The sequence below is a fragment of the Zingiber officinale genome, chromosome 4A, assembly GCF_018446385.1.
Source record: "Zingiber officinale cultivar Zhangliang chromosome 4A, Zo_v1.1, whole genome shotgun sequence".
NCBI classification, from domain to species: Eukaryota; Viridiplantae; Streptophyta; class Magnoliopsida; order Zingiberales; family Zingiberaceae; genus Zingiber; species Zingiber officinale.
The window spans coordinates 5,634,515-5,660,764 of NC_055992.1; the positions used below are offsets into that span (position 1 = coordinate 5,634,515).

The window sequence follows — 26,250 nt, forward strand, 5'->3', positions numbered from 1 at the left end:
TGAATAAAGAACTGGGAATTTAAACTTATGGTAAGTTACATAATTGATACAAAACTACCATGGCACCATTGGAGCCCTACAGAAAGTTACAGGAACAAAATCGAAACAAAATTGGTAAGTCTGTTGTCGCGCTACAAGTATTGCTGAAGGCTTTCGCCGCTGAGCGTCTCCATTTCCTTCAGAATTTGTTGAGCCAGCGTTTTAACGGGTAGCTCAACATCCTCAAGTAGTTCTCCCAGAAATGGGATGGTCTCAGGCAGCAAGACGAGGTATTCTTCTTTCAAACGTTCTACCAAATACTTCACAATTCGGAGACCTAGTATCTTCGGACGAGTCTTCTCGCTTCTCGTCTGCATCAGCACCTTTACAAATAAAAGAAAATGGCATCATAAACTGTCATCCTAATGTAGGTACCTAAATTCTAGTGTATGAATTGAAAATTATAATGCCATGGTATATCCATAAAATAAATGATGATTTTAACAAAGTAAGCATGATATATAATCCAACTTCTATTTGCTTTCTACATAAAAGTTTTATAACTCAGGCCTCATAAATTGGTTAGATCCTGCATCATAACATGTTGAGGATTCAAGAAAGAACCCATTAAGAATCAGGATTATTATCATATGATGCTCAGATTATTAATACTTTGCGTATTATAATAGGTCAACATGGAAGAACCTTATACTCACTTCATGGTTCAGTGGCTTCAAAAGAACATCAGAGTGAGCTGTGACAGCCATCTGACCAAGGCACATAACAAGTGATTCATCAACTTCATCAACCGTAGGTACTTGTGAGTGTTGCTCAAGAAGCTTTGGAGGTTCAACTACAAGTTGGTAGGTGATGGGCTTCAGAAGCACCTAATACAGAAGATTTAAATATGAACACCAAAACTAACATGCCGGATAGATGATATAAGAATGGAAACAAGATGAGAATAAGAGATTGAACAAAAAAAAATCCATTTAAAGATGAGTGGTTTAGGATACAAATACCCAAGGAATCTCTAGAGATAAATCATCACAAATTTGTTTTGTAGAGTGGCAAAAATGAGTTTACTCAGAAACATACAAGTACATAATACACATAGACATACTGTAGAGCTTCATAGAGAGAAATGAACGATACAGCTAAATGGAAATATGCTTATTGTTCTGTAGTTATTCAGCAACAATTACAATGGAAGATAATTCACAGGGTAGCGAGATGAGATATGAACCATACCCATGTTCCAAATGGCTTTCAGCAAGTTTCTCTCTTTGGCACAAGAGATCCTTATCTCAAGCACATGTATATAAAACAGATATTGAAGCATTTATATTGTTCCAAATGGATTTCTAGTTTACATTTGGAACTTATGGTAGAATGCAAATTGCATTCTGAGTCTCAAAGCTTTTGCTAGTAAAATGAATGGCTGTCCTAGTACTACAGAGTTATGTATGTGAGAGAGAAAACAACAACGAAAACCGAGCCCTTATCCCACTAGGTGAGTCGGATTATGTGTGAGAGAGAAACTAAACAGAGACTATTTGTATGCAAAATAAAATGATCAATTACAGAACAATAGATATTTCAAGAGATGAGAAAATAACCTGAAAGTTGGTTGAATCCAAAAGTTTCTGATTGGTATCATAGAGAAAGCACTTGTACAGTGATTTCAAAATTACTGCTTTTAGATGCCATTGCTCAAGTGACAGAAATTCATCATATGTGGACACGACAGCACCTGCACCATTTGCCATCTTCCTTTTTTTAACCAAAGGTGCATCTACATCTTGAGTATCAGTTAGACATCGTACACAACCACCTAGCAAATGCTTAAAATATGGCACAAAAATTGATCTGCATAAACAAGACATGCTATTGTTAACATCACCTAAAAAACAAAATGTCTCCTCTAGGAGCTTAAATAACAATAAGACATCGAAAGTCCATTGCAAAAGCTAAAGTTATTCAAATCCTGCAATTATTCATCTCATCACAAGTTGTAAGACCATTGTTCAATATTTAAACAATAGAATTTGAACCATATGATTGTTGATTATAGGAATTGGTTCAATAAATTTGAATACTCTAGGTCAATGATGGTTAGCTAGACAGATCATATGCATCTATTAAGCTCTGTTCAAGGTTCAAGGCTAAATAACAAGAAATATTCAAATTAGTTAAATTATTGTTATGTCATTAACTAACTTCTTATTTGAACACCCACTACTTTAAACCTTCCACTCTAAACAATTCAACTCATTAACTATATGACCTTGATATTTAACCTATTTATTAATTTTAAAATAAACTAGAGCTACACCTAATTGCCCGCTGACTAGTATTTTAATTTTCTCTTTCCAAATAATTAAATATAGATGAGAATATAATAGGGGATTAAGTACAATGGCGTAGAAGAATTCATATAGCCAATCATACTTTAATGGGATAAAGATTTGATTGTTGTTCTTATTGTTGTCTCTTTCCAAGTAATTCCAAACATGCATCTTAGCATTCCCACTACTGATATATTAACTTTTAGTATGTATTGCTTCCCAACATCCCACCATTCCAAACAGTTCAACGGACATGTAATGATTGCATAGAAATCCAAAAGATCCTTCACTAGCCACCATCCATTCTCAATCCCATGTCAGAATGCATAATGTAGAATAAACACAAGACAGTATTGCAAATCTTCAAATATCGCACGATGTTGCAATTCAACAAATGGTTAGCACACTAAAAATTCTGAACATTGATGATCAGTGTAATACCCACCGTTGATGTGTCAAAAGCTCATTGACCAAATAGTAGAAGGAAATATTTCGGTTCAAACTTCCAGTTTTAACCAAATCACATTCAAGTTTCAAATCTGCCCACTCAAGACTTTGGAAGAAAAGAGGGCTAAACATCGGCTCAGTAAGTTTCATGGAAAGCTTGATCATTGCTTGAATTACACTTTGTTCCACCATGTTTATGTTCTTAATTGACTTTGGGGGTTGACGTCGAAGATCCAGTGCTACCAAGCAATGTTCATATATCTTCACATGATATTTTCCTATAGCTGGCATATCCATTGAACTAATCATGTCAGAAAGCATACCAAAGACCAACGACAGGCTCCATTCACCACATTCAAGAGCACTAGAGTATATTTGTAGCAGAGGTTTGATAACAAGTCGGGCCTGCAAAGATTAACAATATGAATTGAGTACAAGCACATAGACAAAAACTTCCAAGATTTCAAAGAAATCATTACAACTCACGAGCAACCATGTAGTTAGAGCAAAAACTTACAGGAACTGTGACCACGAACAGCTTTCTCACAGCATCAGCTTTCATCTTTATCTTCGAATCTACACTGAGAGCATATACTGGACGAAGTACTATAAGATCTAAGATATCATTGAGATATGGATTCAAAGCCCCCCCAAGTTCATTTATAACTGCCTCTAAGGCATTGAGGACAGAAAGTAACATAGATGACTTCTTATCAGAATCCCCACCAAGTGCCATTTTGTGTGTATTTTCATCTTCCATAATGAGGCAGCTTAAAATTCCATGAGATTGTTTCATTATATTCTTCATAATAAGAGGTAGTTGAGGCAATGCTTTTGACCCAAGAACACTAACTAGAATCCCAGCAGCTTGTATGCATACAGAAGAGAGAGCCAAGTCATCAAAACCAATGTACTTCACAATAGTTGCAAGGCATGTTTCAAATACTGTATTTTCGGCTGGATATTTCTTACATAATGCCTCTACTGAAGAAACTGCTGCTAGCTTCACTCTGGTGTCTGAAGTATCTAGATCACCATCAATCAACTGGACTATTTTTGAACACAAGTTGTCAAAGAATGGTTTGACATCTTCACCAATAACTGGCGGGAGGCTAAGCTGTGATTGTTTTGCTTTCCTTTTCTTCAGAACAGAATTTTGGTTCTTCACTATCTCACATAAAAGCCCCAGTGTCTATGAAGTCAAAATAAAATTAGAAAACCATTAAAAGATAACAAAATATTAGAAAAACTACAAGCTACAGTCAAAATCAAATGTCACATACCATATTTTCCATGACTAATAAAAGAAGCCCAAAACATAAAGTTAAGCAACAAATTTACCTGCTTTTTCACGTTGTTATCTGTGTTTTCCAATAACTTAGTGATGCTTATAAAGTAAGTAGATGGAGCCATCCAATTTGCAGTGAGATTTAATATTTTGTCTGCAGACCTTTTTAGCCCCTTTATCCTATCTGAAGCAATGTTATTCATTTTCCTCTTGTCTCTGATATGTTGCAAGTGCAATACAACCTCCTGCATTAGTGCTCCAAGTGTCGTCTGTAAAAGTACATTGCAGGTTGAGATAGCATGTGGAAGTATAAAGCACAATTTACATACAAAAGTAGCGTTCATTTCTCTACCAAAAAGTGTAACCAATAGTTTCCACAATCCAGAAGCATAAAGAAGGCATCCAAACTCCAGTATAGTACAAGATTATCCAATCTTAGACAAGAAGAAGGGCAATGTTGAATATCAATCCAATTGTTCAAACAATGGAACCTATATGATGTATGGTGGTTGGCCAGGGCTAAAAAGAATGTGAACAATTTCTTGTTATATATTGCAAGGGAAAAATTATGTTGCAAAAGTAAATTGAAACATCATGACATTATAGTTGCATTTGCATGTAATTTATTATCTAGTAATTAATGTTTTGATTTAAATGTTATGTGTGGCATATGGTAATGAAAATTTTATAGATTTGATCAAATTGTACAAGAAATTGGCATCACAAAAATTGATATCAATTTCGAGAAGTTATGCTATGAACTATGAAGAATTGACCATATAATGGACTTCCAAGACATGTTAGCAAGGTTTCACATTTCTTTCTGTGTTAGATTTTCCATCTCCGATCAGAACGACAGGATTTTTTGTATGTGTAATGCTCAACACACTTTCTTAGAAATTTCAATGAAAGCTTGGCAATCAAGTTAGTATATAAGAACACCCAATAATATAAAACTTATACAGAATTTATATTTATGAAAGTTTGCATCTTAGATTAAATTGAACTACGACTGAGGAAATATTTCAATAGATTATTACCCTAAGAGGGTTTAAGACAATTGTTAATGAGAAGTAAGCAACTGCAGCTCCTGTTGGGTTCAATGAAATAAGGCATAGCACCTTATCAAGAGAAGGAGATTCCGTGGAAAGTTAAAGGATTTCAAACTAATTAGCCTAGTGAAGCTGCCTAAGCTGCAGTTTGAGGCGGAGCATCAGTTGTAGCATACACTTTGTTCAGAACAAACAACCTCGTAGAGTGGTTGTGACAGAATTCGATTTAACTTGCATTTTGAGTGGTACAAAAGTGGTCAATCACCTATAAGTGACTGTGTTTCCTAGAAGGATGAGGATGCCAAAGAACCAAGGAAGAAGAGGACAACAAAACAAATCAAGTGGAAAATGTCGCTAGCCTTTCCTCACAAATGGCTCTGCTTCTTAACTCAGTCACAACCTCCATTACAGCAACACAGACATCCTAATCTTGGAAAATGTCTTGAGCCTTTCCTCCTAATGCACTCCACCTATAATTTAGCCCCCATCCCAAGCACATGAGCATCCTAATCATCAATAGCAAAGGGCAAAGTATTGACCATGGAATCGAACTCGTATTGTAGAACCATGACAAAAGGGAAGGTAGAACTCTTATTGAAGATACTTACTTGGTAAAAGTTATAGATGAGGAGGAATCCAGTGAAAAGGAGAAAAGGAATGGGATTTCAAAGGACTTAGGACAATGTTAGGATGTCAGATGATATTGAAATGATATATCTCAGAAAACAAAGCCCCAAGTGAACAAGATGACTAATCTTAGTATTTGTAAAAAGGAACACATATCCTAGTGCCTATTTTAGATAATATATACAAACACATATATTTGTTTAATATTTGTAATACAAAAAGGGTTGTGATTGTAGGAGTGGAATTACAGAAGATGGGAGAACTGCACTGTGCCAATATAGTTCAGTGCACCTTCACAACATATAAAGAAGCAAAAGACAATAGAATACTACAAACAATCAGTTGCACAAAAGATGATAAAAAAAAATATGGAGAAACAGATGTCAAGGATCACCAATAAGAACTTAACATCTAAAAGTAACCACAATGTAAAACGAAATTTTGGAAGCCTTACTAGCCACAATGCACAACAAAATGATGAAAGCCTATTTATATACATAGGAGCATGTACTGGTAAAAGAATCTCGATGCTTGGAAACAAATAATATAACCTTTACAGCATACCCTACATGAGAATATCCATGTATGAAAATTTTGGGCAGCCTGCTGTATAAAACATTAAACAGCACGAGCAATAGTCATTTACTGAAAACATTAGTGCCAATGCACTGCTGGCATGCTAGATTATTACCAAGGTCATATAAAAGGTTAATAATGTGTGAAATGTACCTGAAGATATCCAACATCTTCCAGAGCCTCAAGATCAAAGAGTAATTTAGGATCTTGCAGTTTAAGCAAAGTAAACTGCATTATCAAATGTAACTGAAAGAGAAATTCTTCTTCATTATGTGCTCCAAGTTGTTTGAAAAGCTTTACTAAACAAGGAAACCATATCTGGCAGGAGTACTGACTGCAGATTTCTACTGCAAAGGAGTATTCCCACTCACTAAGGGTAGCAACAGAAAAGAAATCATTCAAATTCCTTCGAGATTCAGGAATCTTAGTAAGCCGCAGTACCAATGAATGGAATAGATGGAAAATAAGAATGCCTAAGCTGCGCTCTTCTTGTAAGACTCTGCTAGCAGGTCAATACATGAGAAAAGATAATAAATAAGATGGTTAAATGAAAGAAAGATGTTTCAATTAGTGACAAACCTCAGAAGATACACCATCAGAGTCAAGCGTCGGGGTTCAGCAAACTCTGGAAGAGCTCTTATAAATATCTGGAAAAAATTACTTCATGAAAAATAATAATAAGAAGAAGAGGAAGAGGACATTTGGTAGGCATAGACCTAGTACCTGTAGCAACTTATCCATACTTTTGGCCTTCGACATCCAGCAAGGCACCATAGTAGATATGAGATCTTCAAGAACATGTTGTGAGTGGCTATCATTCTTTTACATAGGTAAGAAATTTAAACAAATTGTTAATATTTGCAGAAAGATCCAATGGCACTATTCTATATAACTAGAACGTATAGGAAATGAGCATGAAATTCACTGCTGGAAATCATTTATGAGGTTCCAGCATAAACACCAATAAGAAGGATTCATGTTGACTTACAACTAAAAATTCAATAGAGCATGCACAAAAACAGTCCAGTAAAATAAAGTAACTAATTAATGGGATTTCATTTCCACAAGTCTATTAATTAACCCTTGTTCTAGAAGTACCAAGCTGTGGTTGTGTCAGGTATTTTAAGATAACTAGTGTAGACTCAAGAAGCTTCTCCACATAAACCAAGGCATAAGTTTTAAAGATGCCCTAAATTGCTCTTTGAGCTTGAGGCTATGGCTGTATGTTTTAATAACTAGTGGTTATTTATTAACATTTTTCAATGAATATGGTCTTCAAAGAATTAGAAAATGCTCATAGTGTTCTCTTCTTATCACCATTATTTTTATTTAAATAAACTGTCTCCTCTTAACTAAAGCTACAAGTAAACAAAGAGAACCTTTTTGTGAAAAAATAAAATAAATAGGATAGTTACATTTCTTTGTTCGATAATTCAAGTTACTAAATTATATTTATCTAAAGATTTTTAAAAGACATAGAAAAGTGCACCTGTAGACAAGAAGGAAGAGAAAGAATGTATTTAGATTGTATAGGCATAATATGAAGACTGCAACATTAAATAGGGAGGAAACCAACAAGTTATTGAAGGGACTTTTGACAAAATTAATCCAACAAAATTGAAGTGTCCTGATAATGATGCTAACTTTTATCTAAAAAATGCCAACCTGTTTTAATGCAGATTCCCCAATCACAGCAAATACATCAGAAATGTGTTCTGAGATCCACCCAGATGAGACCTTTGTGATAGAAGATAGCAATAAGAATACATGGTTACGGGTTGTGACATCTATAGTAGATCTTGCAATTTGAACTAAAAGGCCTATATTGACATGGGTAAATGTATAATCCTGCAAAAGAAATATATGCATATATTAAGATCTTCCGGAATAAAAATGGGTGAATTTAGATGTTTAAATTTTCATGAATTTAGAAACACTTACAGCAAGAGGAAGATTTGTCAACAAGGAATCAGTAATATCCTTAAGAACTATTAATATTGCATGACGAGCTTGGTAAACAGAAGTAGTGACATCATCGCACCAATTATCATAAAAGAGTTCCTCTAATATCGTGAAAAGAGATTTGACTAGAGAAGGCCTACAAATGTGAATGCAATTTGTTAATCAGGCTCAAACATTTTAATAAATAAAATAAAAAGTAAACAGACACAAGGATATTGGATCATCATCACAAACCTTTCATTTAAGTTTTTTTTCAGAAGCAAGATGTCCAGTAATGAGATAAGAACAGAAAGTCTTGATTCTTGTGTAGATAATGCAGCTTGATGAAGAGAAGAAGCATGCTCAGTTGGATGCTTATTCCTCTTAAATCTTTTTGATGGTACAAGCTTATGATCTTGGAGATGAATTGATTCGAGTAATGAAACTATGGAAGAGCAATTAATCTGCCAAAAAAAAGGCTTAGTAACTTGTAAAATATAATAGTAATTAAATATTCCAACATAAACAATTAACTGAATTGCCCAACTCCAGTAGCTAATTGACCTAATTTCAGTTGAACCTTCAAGTGCAACTGCTGGTAAAAAAAATTGTAACACAAAATAATGTGTATCTGGAGAGAATGAAGAGGAGACAAAATTCTGCAGAGAAGAAGAGGTAAGATATCCTTTTGTTGTGGGTGGAACATGAGAATGCTACTTTTGTTCATGCAGAAGCAACATTGCATGGCAAAGGAAGAAGGCAGTGGCACAATAGATGTTTTTGTATTGCAGGCAGTTATGGATAGGAGAAAAGGTAATGTGTGCAAAGAGAAGGCGATGTAGAACAGAAATGAAAAGGGTGAAGAGGGATTATGAAGGTTTTGATACCAATCATGGCACTCTAGTTCAGTCCCAACTGAAGTTGTCTAATAAAGAGAGTTTATAAGCTTAGATGATAGTGTTAACTTGAACTCAAACATTTGAGCTAATGGTTGAGCCTAACAAGTTAGTGGGTCCATTTTCATTCTAAGCATGTCATGACATTTAATTCTAGACCTTACTAACTCAGGGCTTAAGCATTTGGGCAGCAGGTAAGCCTAGCAAGTTAATAGTCAGTTCTATCAATAAGTTGGTACATGACACCGAATTAAGAGGAATCACTTGGAACATAATCACAATTGAACAGAAGGGACCTGATTAGAATATAGAATTAGTAAGCCTAGCTAATAAGGGAACTATTCTAACATCAAACAAGTCTATGAACATTTAATAGCATCTAGCTTGTAAGTATTTTAAGTAATCTACATGCAAATTTACAACAGCAGCATGTGGTTAGTATGGTGTTTTTATCCATGGGGATGGTATGAATAAGTATTTATTTGTAATATATTTTATTCATCAATAATACATATAAAGACTGTGCTAGCTGGGGTTTTGAGAAGAGGAACCCTAAGTTTCCCCAACAAGGAGTCATAGCCCTCCTCTCTCCTACATCGAACATCCAAGTCTCTCAGCTTCAATCTTCTTTGCACAAGGTGTGCCAACTCCTCAACATCTTCCCCAAACTGATATGTGCTGTTTTCCCATTGTTGGATCAGTGTACAACCTTTGTTAGAGTTCCCTCTGCACACATCCTGTCTGAGAGTGCACCCATTGGCCACACTCGCCATGCGCGCCCTTCATGTGATCACACCAACCATGTGCGTCCTCCGTACAAGCTCCCTACACTGCCTTCTCATATCACAGCCACAGCCAGTGCAGTCGTTTCTTGGATCATCGAATTGATAGCCTTCCTCCTCTCTCCGCTTGCATCTTTCCAAGAATCTCAATCTATTGTGCCTAGCATTTCTGGTTGCCTCATTCCGAGATCTGAAGTCGGCAAATGTTTCTCCGTGTCCATCATTTAGCAAGACTTAAATTGAATTAGTCTTCTTTTCTTCACATGAATCATTCCATGGATCTCAAGTTAGATTAGTAGTCTTCTCTATGCATACGTCAGTTCATGGGAACTAGTCATCGTCTCTCCACATGTATCATTCCATAGAAATGAATCGGGAATCATATCAATCCTTTGTGTGTGGCATTCCACAAACATCTCAAGCAGGATGTATCTTCCCTCCACGTGTGTCACTCCACATAGATATCCTCCCTCCACATTCATAACAAATTGGTCTTTATAGTATATTCAAACCAGCTTAAGTTGTAATATCGTCTATTTATCAATAATAAACACACACACGCACATATATATACGGGGTTATTTGGAATTCTGATAGAAAGATGAATCCTAATTAATAATTAGTTACGTAAATAGTAACAACTAATAATTGATGAATCTAAAAATTTCACACAATTTCTTAGTTGTATAAAACTTGCAATATCTCATTTTCCAATTGAACAAAATTGAAAAGAAGCCAAAGCACTTTGCAGGATTTCATAGCATTCAGGACTCAGGAGTCTACTACGCATATACCTCAGATTGCAATTGAAATAAAAATTCACACTGTTAACAGAAGAGGATTTCATGGTTTCAGCTAATATGAGCATGCTCCGACTACATGACCCTAACGTAGCAAAAGAATTATCAACTTCAATATTATATGTAAGCGACAATTTAAAGCAAAATCTATCTATTGAAAAGGAGATAAAAGAAGTCACATAGTAAAAAAAAAGGAATAAGCTAAAAATGAGCCTGTGTATGAAGTGGCAGGTCATACATTTAACCGCAGAAGAGCATCTCTACTCGCATTTCGCAAATCGCCATTATCGCTCCGGAATAAAATAACCAGGTTCCATAAGAGCTCATCCTGTGAGGTGGCAATCATACATTATTATCACATCAAACCACATAACAGCTAGAGTACTAGACACAATAAAACAACAAAATAGTGATCACTCACTCAATAACTTATAATCTCTAATAATCTAAACTCTAAAGATAAATTAAACTGTAACAGCAAAGCTGTCTGTGAAAGAAATTAAGCATTCAGAAGGCATTCAGAATGTCCAAACAGAAGGCATGCACCATAGAATTAAGCATTCAGCTGGCTAACCATCAAAATAAAAAGATGTTAAGTATACAATATCATTCATGAGTTGATGACAGAGAAAGACAAGAAAATAATGCTAAGTTGCTCAACAATTATGCAGTTTTTAGAAGATGAAACATAGAGAATAGACTAACAACACCAGGAAAATCATCATAACATATTAGGAACATTTATTTAAAAAAACACAATTATTAAATTGTTGTCATATAAGAATGGCTGGATAACAAGAATGAGAACAAGCTCCATAAAAAAGAACAAATCTTATTCTGGCAACCTTTGGAAATGGTAACCAGAAAAACAGATTTTTGATAACCTACACATCTTCTGAGAAATGTAAGTATAACAGCTTTAAAAATGTATATATATGACTATTAGAAAAATTTTGAGATTTGCAGACCACAAGTGATAAGTAACAATTGCTTCAACTAATATCTACATGAAATGAATGAAACCTCAACAATGTGCAACTATTACTCTAAATAAGTTTGCAGAATGGTAATAGAATTCCAACCTGTAGCTCTCTCTTCAAATTTTCATAAAAAGTTGAAGTTAACATCCGAAGAACCATTAAACAAGGAGCCAAAACAGCTGGATCACCTGATGCTAAATCATCCATCTGAATCAAAAATACATTTTAAGATGAAAGAATACAGTAAACTTGAGAGAATTTCTACTAGATGAGAAAATGTTAACGTGTATATTAACCAAAAACCAAATTAATTTGCAACTTACTCGTAAGGCTCTCAGTAGGTAATCTATGATGTCTGAATCAAGATATATAGAACTTGATAAAGGGGAGCAAATCTGAGGATTCAGAAAGAAATAATATTATTGAAATTTACAAGAGAACATGCTAAATAATAAAAAGACCATAAGGAAGTATTCTTCCTACTGAGTGCAAGTGAACAAACAGGAGAAAGAAAAGAACATAATGGAAGAGGACGGGAATATGGTTTAAAAAGGTAAAAGAATTACTGCTAATTAAACGACATACTTTTTTAATATATGAAAACTATTTTTTACCTTGCATGCCACTAGTCAGAGTACCTACAAATGGAGATAATCATCATATTTCTTAAGGCTAGTCATGTACAATCATACGCAATATGGCTTTGCAAAGGTTATGTCAAAAAAGAGTGCACACCTTTACATGATATGTATGGGTTCAGAAAACATTAAAAGGGAGAAAGGAGCACAGTGAGCACTTTCACAGCTGGATAAAGCATATGCTTAAAAAAGCTGGATACTAAAGTAGCAAAAAGATCTGAATGTGAATACAGAAGATATTACAAATAAGAACAAGCTAGATACCTCTAAAAGCAAGCATAATAACTGAATTTCATTCTTGGAAAGCGTTTTTTGCAATGAATGAGCCCCAGAGTCATGCTGACTATATTTTTCCATGAGCTCAAATAGTAAAGATTTAACCGCTCCGACAGACAGTAATGATGCTCCCATTCCTTTGAATAATGATAATATCATTAGCTGCAAAAAAGGCACACAATTAATGAGCATTCATTCAATATACGACTATGAGAAAAAAATGAAAATATACGTTGGGAGGGGAGGGGGGATTGATTGCCATGGTAAAACAAACCTTTCTATACGAGGATCCTTTAAGTGCAGACTGGAAAATATAGAGCAATATAGCATCTTTTTCTGCTGGACCAAATCTGAAAGAATTTATATATATGAAAAAGGCAATCAACCAATCAATGAATCCCCCAGAATATAACACCAAAAGGCACATGCACAAGATAAAAGACATTTCCTTGTAAGCAGCTAAAATAACCACAAGAAAAAAAGGCACAAGATATAAGTATTAAATATACGGAATACATAAAATAAAATAAAATTAGTATGCCAAAAAATACACAATTTTGAATATAGATACAAAGGGCATCAATACAGTTCAAGAAGTATATGAAAAAGAATGCCAAAACAATAAAGTAGCTAACACCCACAAATAACTGCACAAACAAGGCACGAATGAAATTGACCGAAATCACACTTCCACAGCTGACAGTTTAATATTTAAAACGTAGTGGAATACCTCTTTTGACTGCTATTAGGAGCTAAGAGATCATTGCTTGAAGAACTCAACATTGACTTCAAATATGAATGAAGAAAATTGATGTCCAAGGACATCAATGTCTTCTCATTTACCAAAGCCTCCAAAAAATCCCAGAAGGTTGGAAGTGATAAGCTCATAGAGATAAAGATACCATTCCCTGCAAATAAAAAAGCATCAATTCAAGTAAATAATTGCATTAATATGTTAAGTTATAAATGAAACTTACACGATCTGGCAAATACCTTTTTTAGGTTGAGAAGCATCAATTCTACCACTACCATACATCTTGTAGAACTCTTCAATGCAATGAAGTGCAGCTGTCCGTACATCCTATAAGTTATTATATTCTATTATTATTAACACATAGAGAAGCAACGCAACAAAAATAGGCAAGAATAATCTTATATTTAAATAGTAAATCAAACCTTATCATGATTAGCAAGTGGAACAAGAAGAGAAGGAAATTCAGCTAAAGGCTGTAAATAATTATTCTCATCTGAGTTGGTTCTCTCAGCTGATGCAAATATCGAGCAAATCGTCTCAAACAACTGCAGACTCTGAATTTGAACTTCCTTACTGTAGCCTACAAGCAGAACTTCCATCAATTTTTCAGTTCACAAAAGGTTCAACATAGGCATGATGCATAAGCGAAGAGTCAGCAATCATGTTGCTAGTGAAATAGAAAAATTGAGCTATGCAGACAAATATACATTATAAAAATTCAATCCCCTAAGGATTAATGTTAAAATAAGAGGAATCTCATCATAGATTCATCAGAATGTGACTATTTTATATTTCATTATGAGAATACTGAGTAAAATGCTCTTTCATTTCAACAATTCAACTATACAAAGAAGTTTAGTTAGCTATGGACGCTACAATTTTATCAACTAAATAAGCCAAGTGTTTGATGTGTTTAGATGATAATGAATACGACAGTAAGGAAAGACATCAAAAAGCTCCTAATCACTTAAACTTGATCCTCATAGACAAGAAGGTGAAGGAGATCAGAATCCATCTTAAAGTAATTGCAATTTAATATGATTATAATATTAGATGTTATTTTCCAAGTACAATAATATGGTTAGCAAGTTATAAACATGGTTAACTCATCCGTGACATATTCATAGTAGTTATGGTCATATGGATCCAGCAATAAGAGAATTTCAACATGCAGAAGGGATAAGTTGAGTAAAAAAAAGCTATATTAACCAAAAAATAAAATTAATTGATCATTTCTCTCTGTAAAATCTAATTCTTTTCTGATCACTATTATCAACCTTCTTTCAACTTTTGATTATTCATATGATATTCACATTCATGATTGACTAGAAACAGTCAAAGCCATTTAGAGTTTGCCCTCTCAAGTTTCAACCTCTTCCAAAGATTATTTACCCTTTTGAGTTTCAATATTACTGAATCGCCATTCCAAATATTGCATTCATTACTGGATGCCGGGAAATAGATTAATGCCAAATCATATGACAAGATGGGGTCTGCACTAGCATATCATACATTATATGGCAATAATCTCTAGACTCCCCAACAACCTACAGTTCTATACTTGCTCTCTCTTATCAAAATATACTTATACACAATAATTTAACGATAATTCAATAAAATAAAACTATAGAACTCTCAACTTTCAAATTCTTATATAGCCGAAACATTAGATCATTCTTCTTATGATGTATGTACTAGTGGAATCAAGATTTTCTCCTCAGTAGCTCACTAAATATGACAAGAAGTTTACAGATATCAAGAAGACAAAGGGAAAAGGGAATTGTTGAATTAGGACACCAAAATTTATTATCACAAGAAAATAGAGTAGAGAAGAAAATAGAATACAAGGTTAGCTCACATTATGTTTAATCAAAGTATAAAGAATAAACAAAATGAAAATAGAAACTCTCGTAATTCAAAAAAAATGTGAAACATAGGGCAGCTCCCGAAGAAGAATCCCGCCATGCAGGGTCCCGAAGAAGAATCCATTGTACGCAGCCTTACCCTGCTTTTTGCAAGAGGTTGTTTCCAAGATTCGAACCCGTGACCTTTAGGTCACAAAGCAACAACTTTACCGTTGTGCTTAGGCTCCCCTTCCGTGATAAACATAACAAATAGTTATTTTATGATTAAGAATTTTTTATAAAAAAGCAAGGAACTCGGATACTATACTATTCCCATGGAGTATGAGCAAATTATTTTGATGGACTTATTATTTTTCTTTAGAAATTGAATAATGTAAATTTTTTTTGTAAGCACTGCATATGCACTTGCTAAAAATATATGCACTAAATGATGACCTTACCACGCACATACTCTTATGGAAGCTTAGAACAGAAATGATTGCCAAAATAATGACCCTACCATATGCATTTGCTAAAAAGTCGATTCTTTGATGTTCTGATTTGTATTTCTTTTTATTAACTGATAACAATTTCATCTCAAGTAAAAAATGGAGGGAAAAGGCCATCAAACATGAAAACAATACAACATTTTCACTACAATACAATCAAGTGAATCTATGGGCAGAACATTATCAACACGAACCTTCTTCAGCAAAATATTTTGATAGAAACTCAAAAGGCACTTTGCAACAGTTAACCAATAAAAATTTCAGATGATCACCGAAGAGTTTCTTATGATATGATGTCACAAAGAAGAGAAACAGTTCATCCATTATGTTGAAACTCTCGGAGCTATTTTCCTGTATTTCAAAGGAATAATAGTTCAGAAACGTGTATGAGATAAAGAAATCAAAGTTAAAATCTACACTTTTCGTGAGGAAAATTGCTTCTGTTGCCCCTATTACAAAATGTGGAAGTTCCCTTAAGCCACTTACTAATTTATTATGGTTAGCTGCTTCATTGAATGATCTTAGTAGACTCCAGAAAATGCAAAGTAGGAGATTTCGATTAAGTATTCCAACATCAGCAGTAAAGAGCTGGTTAGCTAATTCAATATAATAGTCATCACTTCTGTGTAAATTGAACTGCAAGAAATTTATTTAAAAAAAACACTCATAATCATTTAGTTCCATAAGATATAACAAAATTACCAGTATAAAGGGTATACAGAACATTAGAGCCAGAGGCATACCTCTTCGGAAGTAGGACCTCCTGACTGTTCAATTTCATGCCACTCTTTTTTTAGCGCATAAAAACAAGTCCTATATATCTTCATAGGGCAGCCAGACTCTAGAGAATGAAACAGTTAACGAAAGTAAAATTTTGGAATATGAAAGTATAAAAGCTAATGTGGCGCTGTCATATTAATTGAATCTAAGTTGAATAAATTAGATATCCAAGCAAACTTGGGCAACATTATAAAATATAATAAAAATAAAATTGTTTCCTTGGGTAGTAAAGGTAAAAAAATTTGGAGAAAAAAAAGAAAGATAAGAGTATAAGCCTAGATACGAAACATAGTGTGTAGTGTTAATACATGGTTCCTCTCTAAGATGAGGAACTTATTAATTGTGTTAAGAAGAAACCTGCGTATTAAATGCTTCCTGACAAAAGGTAATTATAATTGGAGACGAATTTAGTTAGAATAAACTGAGCTATTTTAGATACTAGAGGATTTAAGTTGGATAGATACAAGTTTGAATGCATACAATTAAAGCTTTGAATAAAAGAAATAAGTAAGAATTTTAAGCATCAAAGGATAAATGCAAATTAAGAGGATAAATATAAGCTTCAGTACATGAAATGCAAGTTTGGAATGGACAAGAAGATTCTAAAAGTAGAAACTGCCAAGCTGTAGATATCATTAGTATTTAAAATAAAAGAATTCTAGTGACTGAATAATACATGGTACACTTAAAATTAAAAACTTTATAATGCAATGATAATTGCAGCAAGCACAAACAATGGCAGCAACCACAAACAAGAACAATAATAAGGTAGAAATAAGCTAACAATTTTCTAGAGTTGGAGGTAGTACATCAACTATGAATAAAATGGGGAAAAAATAGGTTAAGAATTAAGATGGACGTGTTCAATAACAATGATATATTCTAAAGACAGTCAAATTGAACAAATTAGAATTTAAAGACTTTGAGTATGAAAGCTTTACTCGCACCATGTAAGAAAAAATCAAATAACTCATGGAATTTGGTGAGAATTAAAATCAGTTATACCATGTAGAAAATGGCATAGATGCTTCACATAATTATGAAATTAGATAATACAAACCCAATCGGGCAAGACAACTGAAACAATTTCAACTACTTATACCTGCATTTACAATGTTCAATGCCTGCAAAATGATGAAGAAAAATAAACTCTTAGAAAGTCCATTGTATCTGTTGCACTCAATCAACCACTCAATCTTCTCAGGAGGGCTCGCAACAAATACTTCAGCCAAAGCTTTAATAGTTCTTAAATTGATGGAAGCAGCATGATCAGAAAGATAACTCTGCATCATTTAATGCATTTACCAATTAAGTAAACATTGTTCAAGTGCCAGAGAAGTATAGTGAAAGAAATAAGGGACTGGTGGGGTGATGGAAGCACAAAAACCTAGCAGAATATGCACTCAAGAAGCAATGCTCAAAGTTGCTATCCACAACCCAATATCATCACCAGTCAACTATAACTATTAGCTAGTCATACAACCAATTGAATTTTCCATACAAACAGATAAAGCAGATGATTCACCAAACAAGAGAATGTTTTAACTTTTAAGTTGTTATCTCAGCAATCCCATATCATTAATAGTTAAATATGGATAGTCATACAACCAATTAAATTTTCTACATTTAATTAAGCAAGAAAAACCACCTTAGCCATGAAGTTTTAGTTGAATGTCAGAATCTTCCAGAGCAAGGAATTGTTAGACAAATTAAATAACATACACAATTTGTTGTCCACTTGCCACCAATTAGTTATTGGTTGGCTATGTGGCCCACTAGTTGTAAAAAAAACTGCAAAGTAGGCATTGGAATATACATGATTTACTAACCTGAAAAACATAGATACTTTCTTTGTGCAACATCAATCAATACTGTCAGAACACCTATAAACAATATATTGTAAAAACAAAATGCAAAGTCAAGAAAGAAAAACTCTGTACTCTGCTAACCAGGTGTGCCCTGTAAGATGGCAGTAGCAGTCATCCACCTTCAGGGGATAGAAGGCTACCAGTATTCTAGGAACTTTAGCCTATGGTTTTCCTTCCTCAAACCCAGAGCAATAGAAGTTCCATATCATTAGGGTAAGGAAGGGAAAAAAATGCAGATGAAATCTATTCATCTGTATCTTCATTATCAACTAAATCCTCTAATTGACTAAGACTAACTCCGGGTTTCAGAGAAATTATCTCATTTCCATCATTTAGAGCATCTCAAACATATGTTTCTTCATTATCAAAATGACCCTTTATTAGCTCACTATCTACAGAACCATACAAATAGATTTAGCAATGTATAGCCACTCCACCTTTCCAACAAGGTAAAAGTCTTAGCATGATGCTGTGTTTTGAAATGTGAAATATAGATTATAGAATTGGAATAGATATCTGAAATGTTTATGGGTATGTCGACAGCAAATCAAATTTAACATGGTAAGATAGGTCACCTATTTGAAGTCTAAGTTTCTGTATCTACATGTGCATATAGCCTAGTAGTTAACTTATGTAAGACTCCAAACAAATGAGCCTACCCACATGCGAGAAGTGTATAAGAATATAAATTAAAGATTGAACTTTGTCCACTTAACTTAAGCTTTAGATAGACACCATCTAATGGTATTTAGGAATGTGCATAACAAGAATATAATTAATTCTGAAATTTAATCTTCACAGAAGAGCTACCAGTTATCATAACCGAAAGAAAAGGGAAGAAAATTGGGAAAAGTAGGTATAATTATTAACAGTAAGACGTGTCCAATGACTTCAACTCGTTGCATCAAATCAACACCCATTTATCCAACTTATTTGTCAAATGCTGATAAATCATAACAAGGAAATTAAAGCATGTGTCATGAGTTCAAATCGTGGTTCGCCTTTCATTATTTTGTGCTTGTGTGCCCTGTGCCCTATGATCACCAATCATACAGCATACATCCAAAGAAAATGTGTATTAGGCCCTTTGGCTTGTAATTCAATCCAAGACTCAAGATATATCATTACCCAACAAAATTTCGACAATAATAAAGAAAATATAGTCAGAAATGCATAGTTTCCTTGTAAGAAATCTTCGCTCTACCCATGATTTTACCAGTCACCTGTCTGTGTCATGAAACTTTTCTATCTATCCAAAAGGCAAATACCCATGATTATGCAGAACATGCATGAAGTTCTTATATACTGAATCAAATGAAGTCCAATAGTTATCAAATTAAACACAAACAGTTCAAATAAATATTCGCTCTTGACATGTTTATTACCTTCATGTGGTCAGAATCTGTTATAGTTTGCCCAATAGCATCAAAATAAGGCCATTTTAATTCCTTAACTAGCTGCAAAGCTTTCAAGTTCAATCTCCATGTCTGTGGAGTATCACAAAAGGAAAATCATTATCTCTTTCAAAATTGGGAATTGTAGAGAATACAGGAACAAAATCCAAGAGAGTTTAATTATACCTTTGGACGAACAAGAAATAAAGGGTAAAACATTTTAGCAATTTCTTTAGTACAATTCATGTGTTCCAATTGGAATTCTTGCACCAAGCGTTCAAGGCATGATATGGCTACATCACATACTACAGATGTTCTGGAAGCATCTGTTGAAGGGGGAAAAAATTGAAAACTAAAGAAGGCAAGGATGTAGACAACAAGAAGTATAACAAACAAGCTGGTATAACAACCACTTAAAGAGAAATATCATAGATCTAAGAATTCCATAGCAACTATGTAACTTTTAAGTTAACAGCAAATAGAATTAACCAATTTAGTTGTTAATAAACAGAACCCCAGTAAGCCATTAGTCATGTGATTCCCTCAAGTAAGACCATTATATAAACTAAGGGATTATTGTGTGGAACATATTTGCATTTTAAAGTTCTATAGAAAATAAATTCTAGACATAATTCATTTTCCCCTAATTTGTATCCATAGAAAAAATCCTCTACAAATAAAACAACATGACAAAAAAACATCGTACTTTAAACATTGATGGAAAAAAAACCAAGTAAAAGATAAAGCAGCTTACTCTGAATTGCACTGCACCAAAGAAACAGACAAAATTGACAGATGAAGCATAATTATGAAAGTGCTTAGCAGCCCAAGTTAAGGATAAGGAAACCAAAAAAAGGTAGATGATTATAAAAGAGCAAGATCCATAATAGCAACTCACCTCTCTCAATTACATCAGTGCATCTAGATAGTATATCATTATATGTGTCAAGAAGTTGACTAGGAGTTGCAATTCTGGCCATCCCGTCTATAGACAAGGCTGCCCGTACAACATGTAAATCCTCATCATGTAGAGCACGCATAATTGAATCTTGTACATTCACAAGTTTCTAGAGAGGGAAAACAGGCAAAGGATTAAAAAGGACAAGCAAATATTTACATGTTGATATAGCAGCCAAACTAACCAACAAATGTACAAATTTTTAATAAAAAGTATGAGCACTTCAGAGTAAAACTAAGAAAACCACCTGTTCATCGGCAGAAATGGTTTTCAACATTGCCGATGCAGCTATATTTGCCAAAGCAGTCTGACGAACCACAGCCTAAAAAAAGCACACCAAATAAAATGGCAATTAAGATTATATTTGGAGATTGAAAGACCAGTTGCCATCTGAGACAAATAGTTAAATGAAGAGACTAGATCAATCTCAAACTTAAAGTAATTGAAAAATCTGGCAAAAGAGAAAAATAACAAACAATTATTAAAGACCCAAATTCCAATAAACATATGCATTATACTACTAATCTCCATATTTAATACCTTAGGATGTTCAAGCGAAAACCATAGTTTTGAGTCAGATATCTCTGTTGGCCTATCCAATGTATCATCAAACATCATGCACAACCTTTGAGTAATGTTTTCTTCTTCCGTTGCATTCATCTTACTATCCTAAGAAATGAAAAAACAAAAGAATCATACACAGTAAGAAGAAAAAACCACTCATTAATCCAGATGAATGAAATGAAATGAAAACTACAGCAGGTAGAAACCTCAAGAAATCTTCGAATAGCTCCACGCAATTCACATTTATAATGCTTATCAAGCACAATGAGAATCTTCCTTCCCCAATTACCTGAGACAAAAAAATAGTAATGTATAGATGTCATAAACATTAGTACAAGAACGTTATGCATAACAATCTAGAAGATACATGGGTAAACAACTAAATACAGGCCAGAATACTAGTGAATCAGGATCTGACACCGACGTCGTGCAAATTATATTATCGCACCCACACAGACTACCTACATCCAGACTCTAAAGTCACAACTTGGAGAATGAATCCTACCTGCTAGATTTAGATCTGGTGAGTCCACCTTCTGCAACAACTTCATACACCTTGCAAGAATCTTAGGCACGAGAATCTCTATAACATCCTTAACAGGAAGAACCTCAACAGCAACTTCTAGGGTTTCAAGCAAAGAGTCCTCATATAAACTGGAGCAAAACACATGAACAAATTTTAAATAAAAAAGCACAGACAGCTAAGTGATACAGAATCAAAACAAAAGGTACCTATATTCCACCAGTGATTCTATGTAAATGTGGAGAAAGTTCCGGACATTAAACTCATTATTCAATCCTGCAAGTACTCCAGGAAAGTCCCTTTGGATAGAAATAATCTGATGGTAAGATGATGCTGAAGAATTTAAAAAATTCAATAAACTTTTTCGAATTACCTTATTTTTTGTAAAACCATAACAGCCTTCTTCGGAAGCATCAGTATAGACTGTGACTGATAACAGGTAACCAAGTAAAGCCAAAATTGGATCAGCGCAAGAAAATATATAAGTGCAACAGGTGCATAAAACAAAAACATGGAGAAAAATTGATGCTAAAATTGTAAATTTAGAATAAAAGAATGAATTATGCACATAGTTATACCTTAAAATTATCTAACTCATCAATCAATTTCAAGGAAATTAAAATAATTATAGATCAGTGGACAAATAAATATAAGTGATAAGAGAAATTACAAATCTATAGCTTGCAGTGATGACAGCTGAACTCCAATGTTGTTTCTCAACAATATTGAATGCTTAGCAGTATATGCACACAAAAGGAAATCCACAAAACAAGTAAGAATAGATGTAAAGAAGGCATGCAGCACTATAATGAAGCAATCAGACTACAAAGTGACTTCAAATCACAATTTCCAAACCTGACTAGATAACTTTTCTCTCTACATGAACTATAAGACACTGTCAACTAAAATGGTCTGGCAGGAGCTCCATCTCATATTGTAAACACAAGGCAGGCCTGATGTTATTCTACTCCAATTATCATAAACTTAAACAGAGGCGCCAAACTTATATATCAAAACATACAGAAATGAGTCTCAGAAATACAACCAGCAATATCATCCATGCATTAAAAAAAAAAACTAATTGACATGAGATAAAATAATGATGAGACTTTTTGACTCTAAAACACGAAGATCGAATATTCAAAGGTAATACATGACATCTATATTTACAAAACAATTTGCTAGAATATAGTTTCTAAATTTATTCTGCAGGTAGTATTGCACCAGTAATGGATTGAGAATATCTTTAATACTGCTCAAGTTTATGCAAAAATATTAATTTTAATGAAGGGTTATCAATTCACCAGTTATGCAAAGAAAATAAAGCTTGGCGATGAAGGTTTCAAAGAAGTTCAAAAGCATTTATATGCCCACACTTATCTAGCAATCCCATCATGTCAACTGTCTGCAACTTGTGCAAGCAAAAAACTAAAAATATATATATCACATTACAGTAAAAACACAGAAAGAATAAGCACAACGAGCAGAAGGAAAGTTTAACATATGTAAAGATTAGGTCTGACAATAACAGTAAGAAGAGTATAAAATAAGCAACAAACAGCCGTATCTGGATATATGGTTAAGATGGGCTCATCTTAGTTATAAACGAAACAGAAAGAGAAAAATAAGAGTTAATGAACCAAATCTTTCTTTTCTAGGTAGTAGCAGAATTTTGTGATCAACCCCCCGTGTGAAAATGAGCAATATCTAGAAGTTGCAGATACTTTTTATTTGGGACACATGTATTGTTAAATAATAAACCACTAAAAGAAAAATAAAAGATTTTTACCTGCACAAGAGTAACAAGAGCAATTATTATTGTTCGAAGCCATGGAAGATCCACGGGTTTGTTTGCATCATGTTGAGCCATTTGTAGAATGGAGGACATCAAACTTTGGATAAGCTTTGCGGCTAGTGTTGCTCTAGTAGCTAGCAAACCAATTACCATTAGAGCACCAGCCTGTAAAAATGTTAGCTAGTCAAACCTAAAGTGAGAGTAAATAGTTCATTAGCAAATTCATCGTTATCATCAATGGCAAATTGGCCACCTCCCAACTGTTTAAGGTTAGCTACATGCATTTTATCCTTCATTGACAAAGGTTATTTCTCTGGTAATATTAAAATCAATGAAAACATTATTTATTGGATTAATTGCAGTATTCTTTGATCTTTAATCTCTCTCTACATCTTACACCTTCTGCTCTAGGAGTTTCAACTCACCTAGACACAGAATTATTCGTCTCATTTAACACATCCTTACTATCTCAACTGATTTTGCTATGGTCTAATCATTTATTTAAGCTACACATGATTGCCCTTGAATACTAGTATTTTTTTAATCATTTTTCCTACTAACCCAACACATCCTACATGTTTTCTTGTGTTTTTTTTTCTCATTTTAAGTGACAGAATTAAAAAAAGATTTTGTGATGATTCACATGCCTGCTTATGTGTATTATTTTCAGAAGAACCTCATTATCAGAGGAAAAAAAAAGTGGCAGATGCAAACTTTATAACTTGATAGGATAAGAAACTTTTTTGGAAAATCACATCTAAATAGCAATGACTACCAAGAAAAAAAATGGCAATTATGTAAGACAAGGACTACAAATTGTGATCAATTTGTGGGCATAGCTTACTTTATGATCATGATTTCCTCTCATAGCAGGGTTAAGCCCATTAAGAACAAACATCAAAACTCGCTGTACTGAATCTGTCTCCAGCTTGGGAATTACACCCAAAGCCTCTATGGTCACGGCAGTAGAGAAGCAAATAACAGGCCTTGAGGGCTGAAACTCTTTTGTTGGAGATGCCTGCAAGAATATAAGGTATGGAAATCAATGAAAGACTAATCTAATACTGCAAGGTAGATAAATCAAAAGTCCAAGCAATAAAGCACAGACATAGTTGCACAGAGTCTCCAAAAGCCCCTTATCACGAATGCACTGTTGCACAATAACTTTTCTTGGCAAAGGGGAACCTGAAACCTTTACTCCTTCAAGAAACATCCATTTGCTATTTCTGAAATAAAAGTTCCCCAAAAATTACTCAAATTGCATAGGATAAAAACTCACATCAATGGGGAAACAAAAGATGCAATATGTACCCTAACTCCAGCAATTGAACAATGCGAACGAACGTGGTTGTGTCATGGAAAGGTAGCGCACAAAGAATAAGTTCATCAATATTGTAAACATGAACTCTGCAATTCCAACAGAATAAAAGAGATCAAATTTGAAAAACTCGTAACAATCAATTAAGTAAATGGGTACACCAAAAGAGACATACAGATAGCGTCGGATGAGATATTCAAGTGTCTTCAATGCAGGGTGGAGCTGCAAGTAACCAGAAAGCAGCTGCAGGTACGAACATATCGATTTGTTAACCTTCGCCTCTTCGGCAGGAACCATTTTTTCCCTGTCCAACTCGAGACTGGTCTGGCTAAAAAGAGTATCTTTATATCGATTGAAGCGACCATCTGACTCGATAAGGACGTCCAGCCCTATCATTGAGTCGCAAATCAGAATAAATGAAAGAGCACAGAACACCTACGGCTTGAGTTCACAAAATATAGCCTACAACGGGATAGGCAAAAGATGGTACCTGAGAGGGCAATGGGGAGAATGCTACGGAGATCGATGTCAGAAGCGGTCCTATGGTCAAAAAGAACGGATGGACGGACCCTGGCCGCTGGTGCTACCTTAGCGGCAGCGCGGATAGCCTGAAGCTCGGCGGCGACACTCGACATGGCGGAGGAAGAGGCGGAGCGTCGGGAAGCAACAGCGGAGGTGACGCGCGATGACGAGAGCGTGCTCGAGGAGGTGGCGCCGGCAGTGAGGAGACACCGCCGCCGGCTGCTCTCCGATTGCTCGATGGAGAAGAGGGGGGCAGCAACAGCGGAATAGTCGCGTGGCAGTGCGAGCGTGCTAGAGGAGGTGGCGTCGGTGGCGAGGAGACGCCTCCGTCGGCTGTTCTCTGCTCGATGGGGAAGAGGGGAGCAGGCGGCGAGTGCGTCGCGTGGGCGGGGGAGAGGAGAGCAGGCGAAGTTAGGTTTTTAATTAAAACTTCAGTTAATTATTTTAATTATTTTCTTATTTAAATGAATTCTCTTATTAAAATATATATTAATTTAATTTTAAAATTATAAAAAATATGTATTATATATATATATATATATATATATATATATATATATATATATATATATATTATTTATTATTATTATCATTATTATTATTATTATTATTATTATTATTATTATTTTATTTATTTAAAATAAACTTATGATGACTAGTAAAGATAATTTTATATATTTAGATATTTAGGTGGCTTTTGATTTAGAGAACCCACATCAATTACCCTATCCAAAGATTTTACCTCAAATTTTGTATTGGGTAGCTTAAAAACCTTTGCATCAGCTATCTTA

The 26,250-nt window shown here is 34.3% G+C and overlaps 1 protein-coding gene across 1 annotated transcript; it reads right to left on the bottom strand.

The window, feature by feature from the left end:
- LOC121969376 (uncharacterized protein At3g06530-like) lies at positions 1-25,879 on the bottom strand. The gene is made up of 39 exons (XM_042519452.1): positions 25,428-25,879; positions 25,113-25,326; positions 24,931-25,026; positions 24,728-24,845; positions 24,464-24,637; positions 23,614-23,784; positions 22,198-22,253; positions 22,034-22,123; positions 21,807-21,955; positions 21,508-21,590; positions 21,278-21,406; positions 20,985-21,059; positions 20,678-20,846; positions 19,966-20,105; positions 19,771-19,872; positions 17,620-17,800; positions 16,481-16,578; positions 16,224-16,373; positions 15,932-16,088; positions 13,807-13,964; positions 13,624-13,711; positions 13,361-13,538; positions 12,905-12,980; positions 12,619-12,792; positions 12,040-12,111; positions 11,819-11,923; positions 10,975-11,064; positions 8,514-8,722; positions 8,259-8,415; positions 7,983-8,165; positions 7,041-7,136; positions 6,897-6,964; positions 6,471-6,816; positions 4,116-4,331; positions 3,292-3,966; positions 2,773-3,179; positions 1,599-1,848; positions 696-866; positions 1-362 (listed from the first exon to the last, which is right to left on the bottom strand). The coding sequence occupies exons 1-39, from the start codon at positions 25,570-25,572 to the stop codon at positions 132-134; spliced, it is 6,447 nt and encodes a 2,148-aa protein (XP_042375386.1). The 5' UTR covers positions 25,573-25,879; the 3' UTR covers positions 1-131.
- Between the last annotated feature and the right edge of the window lie 371 nt (positions 25,880-26,250).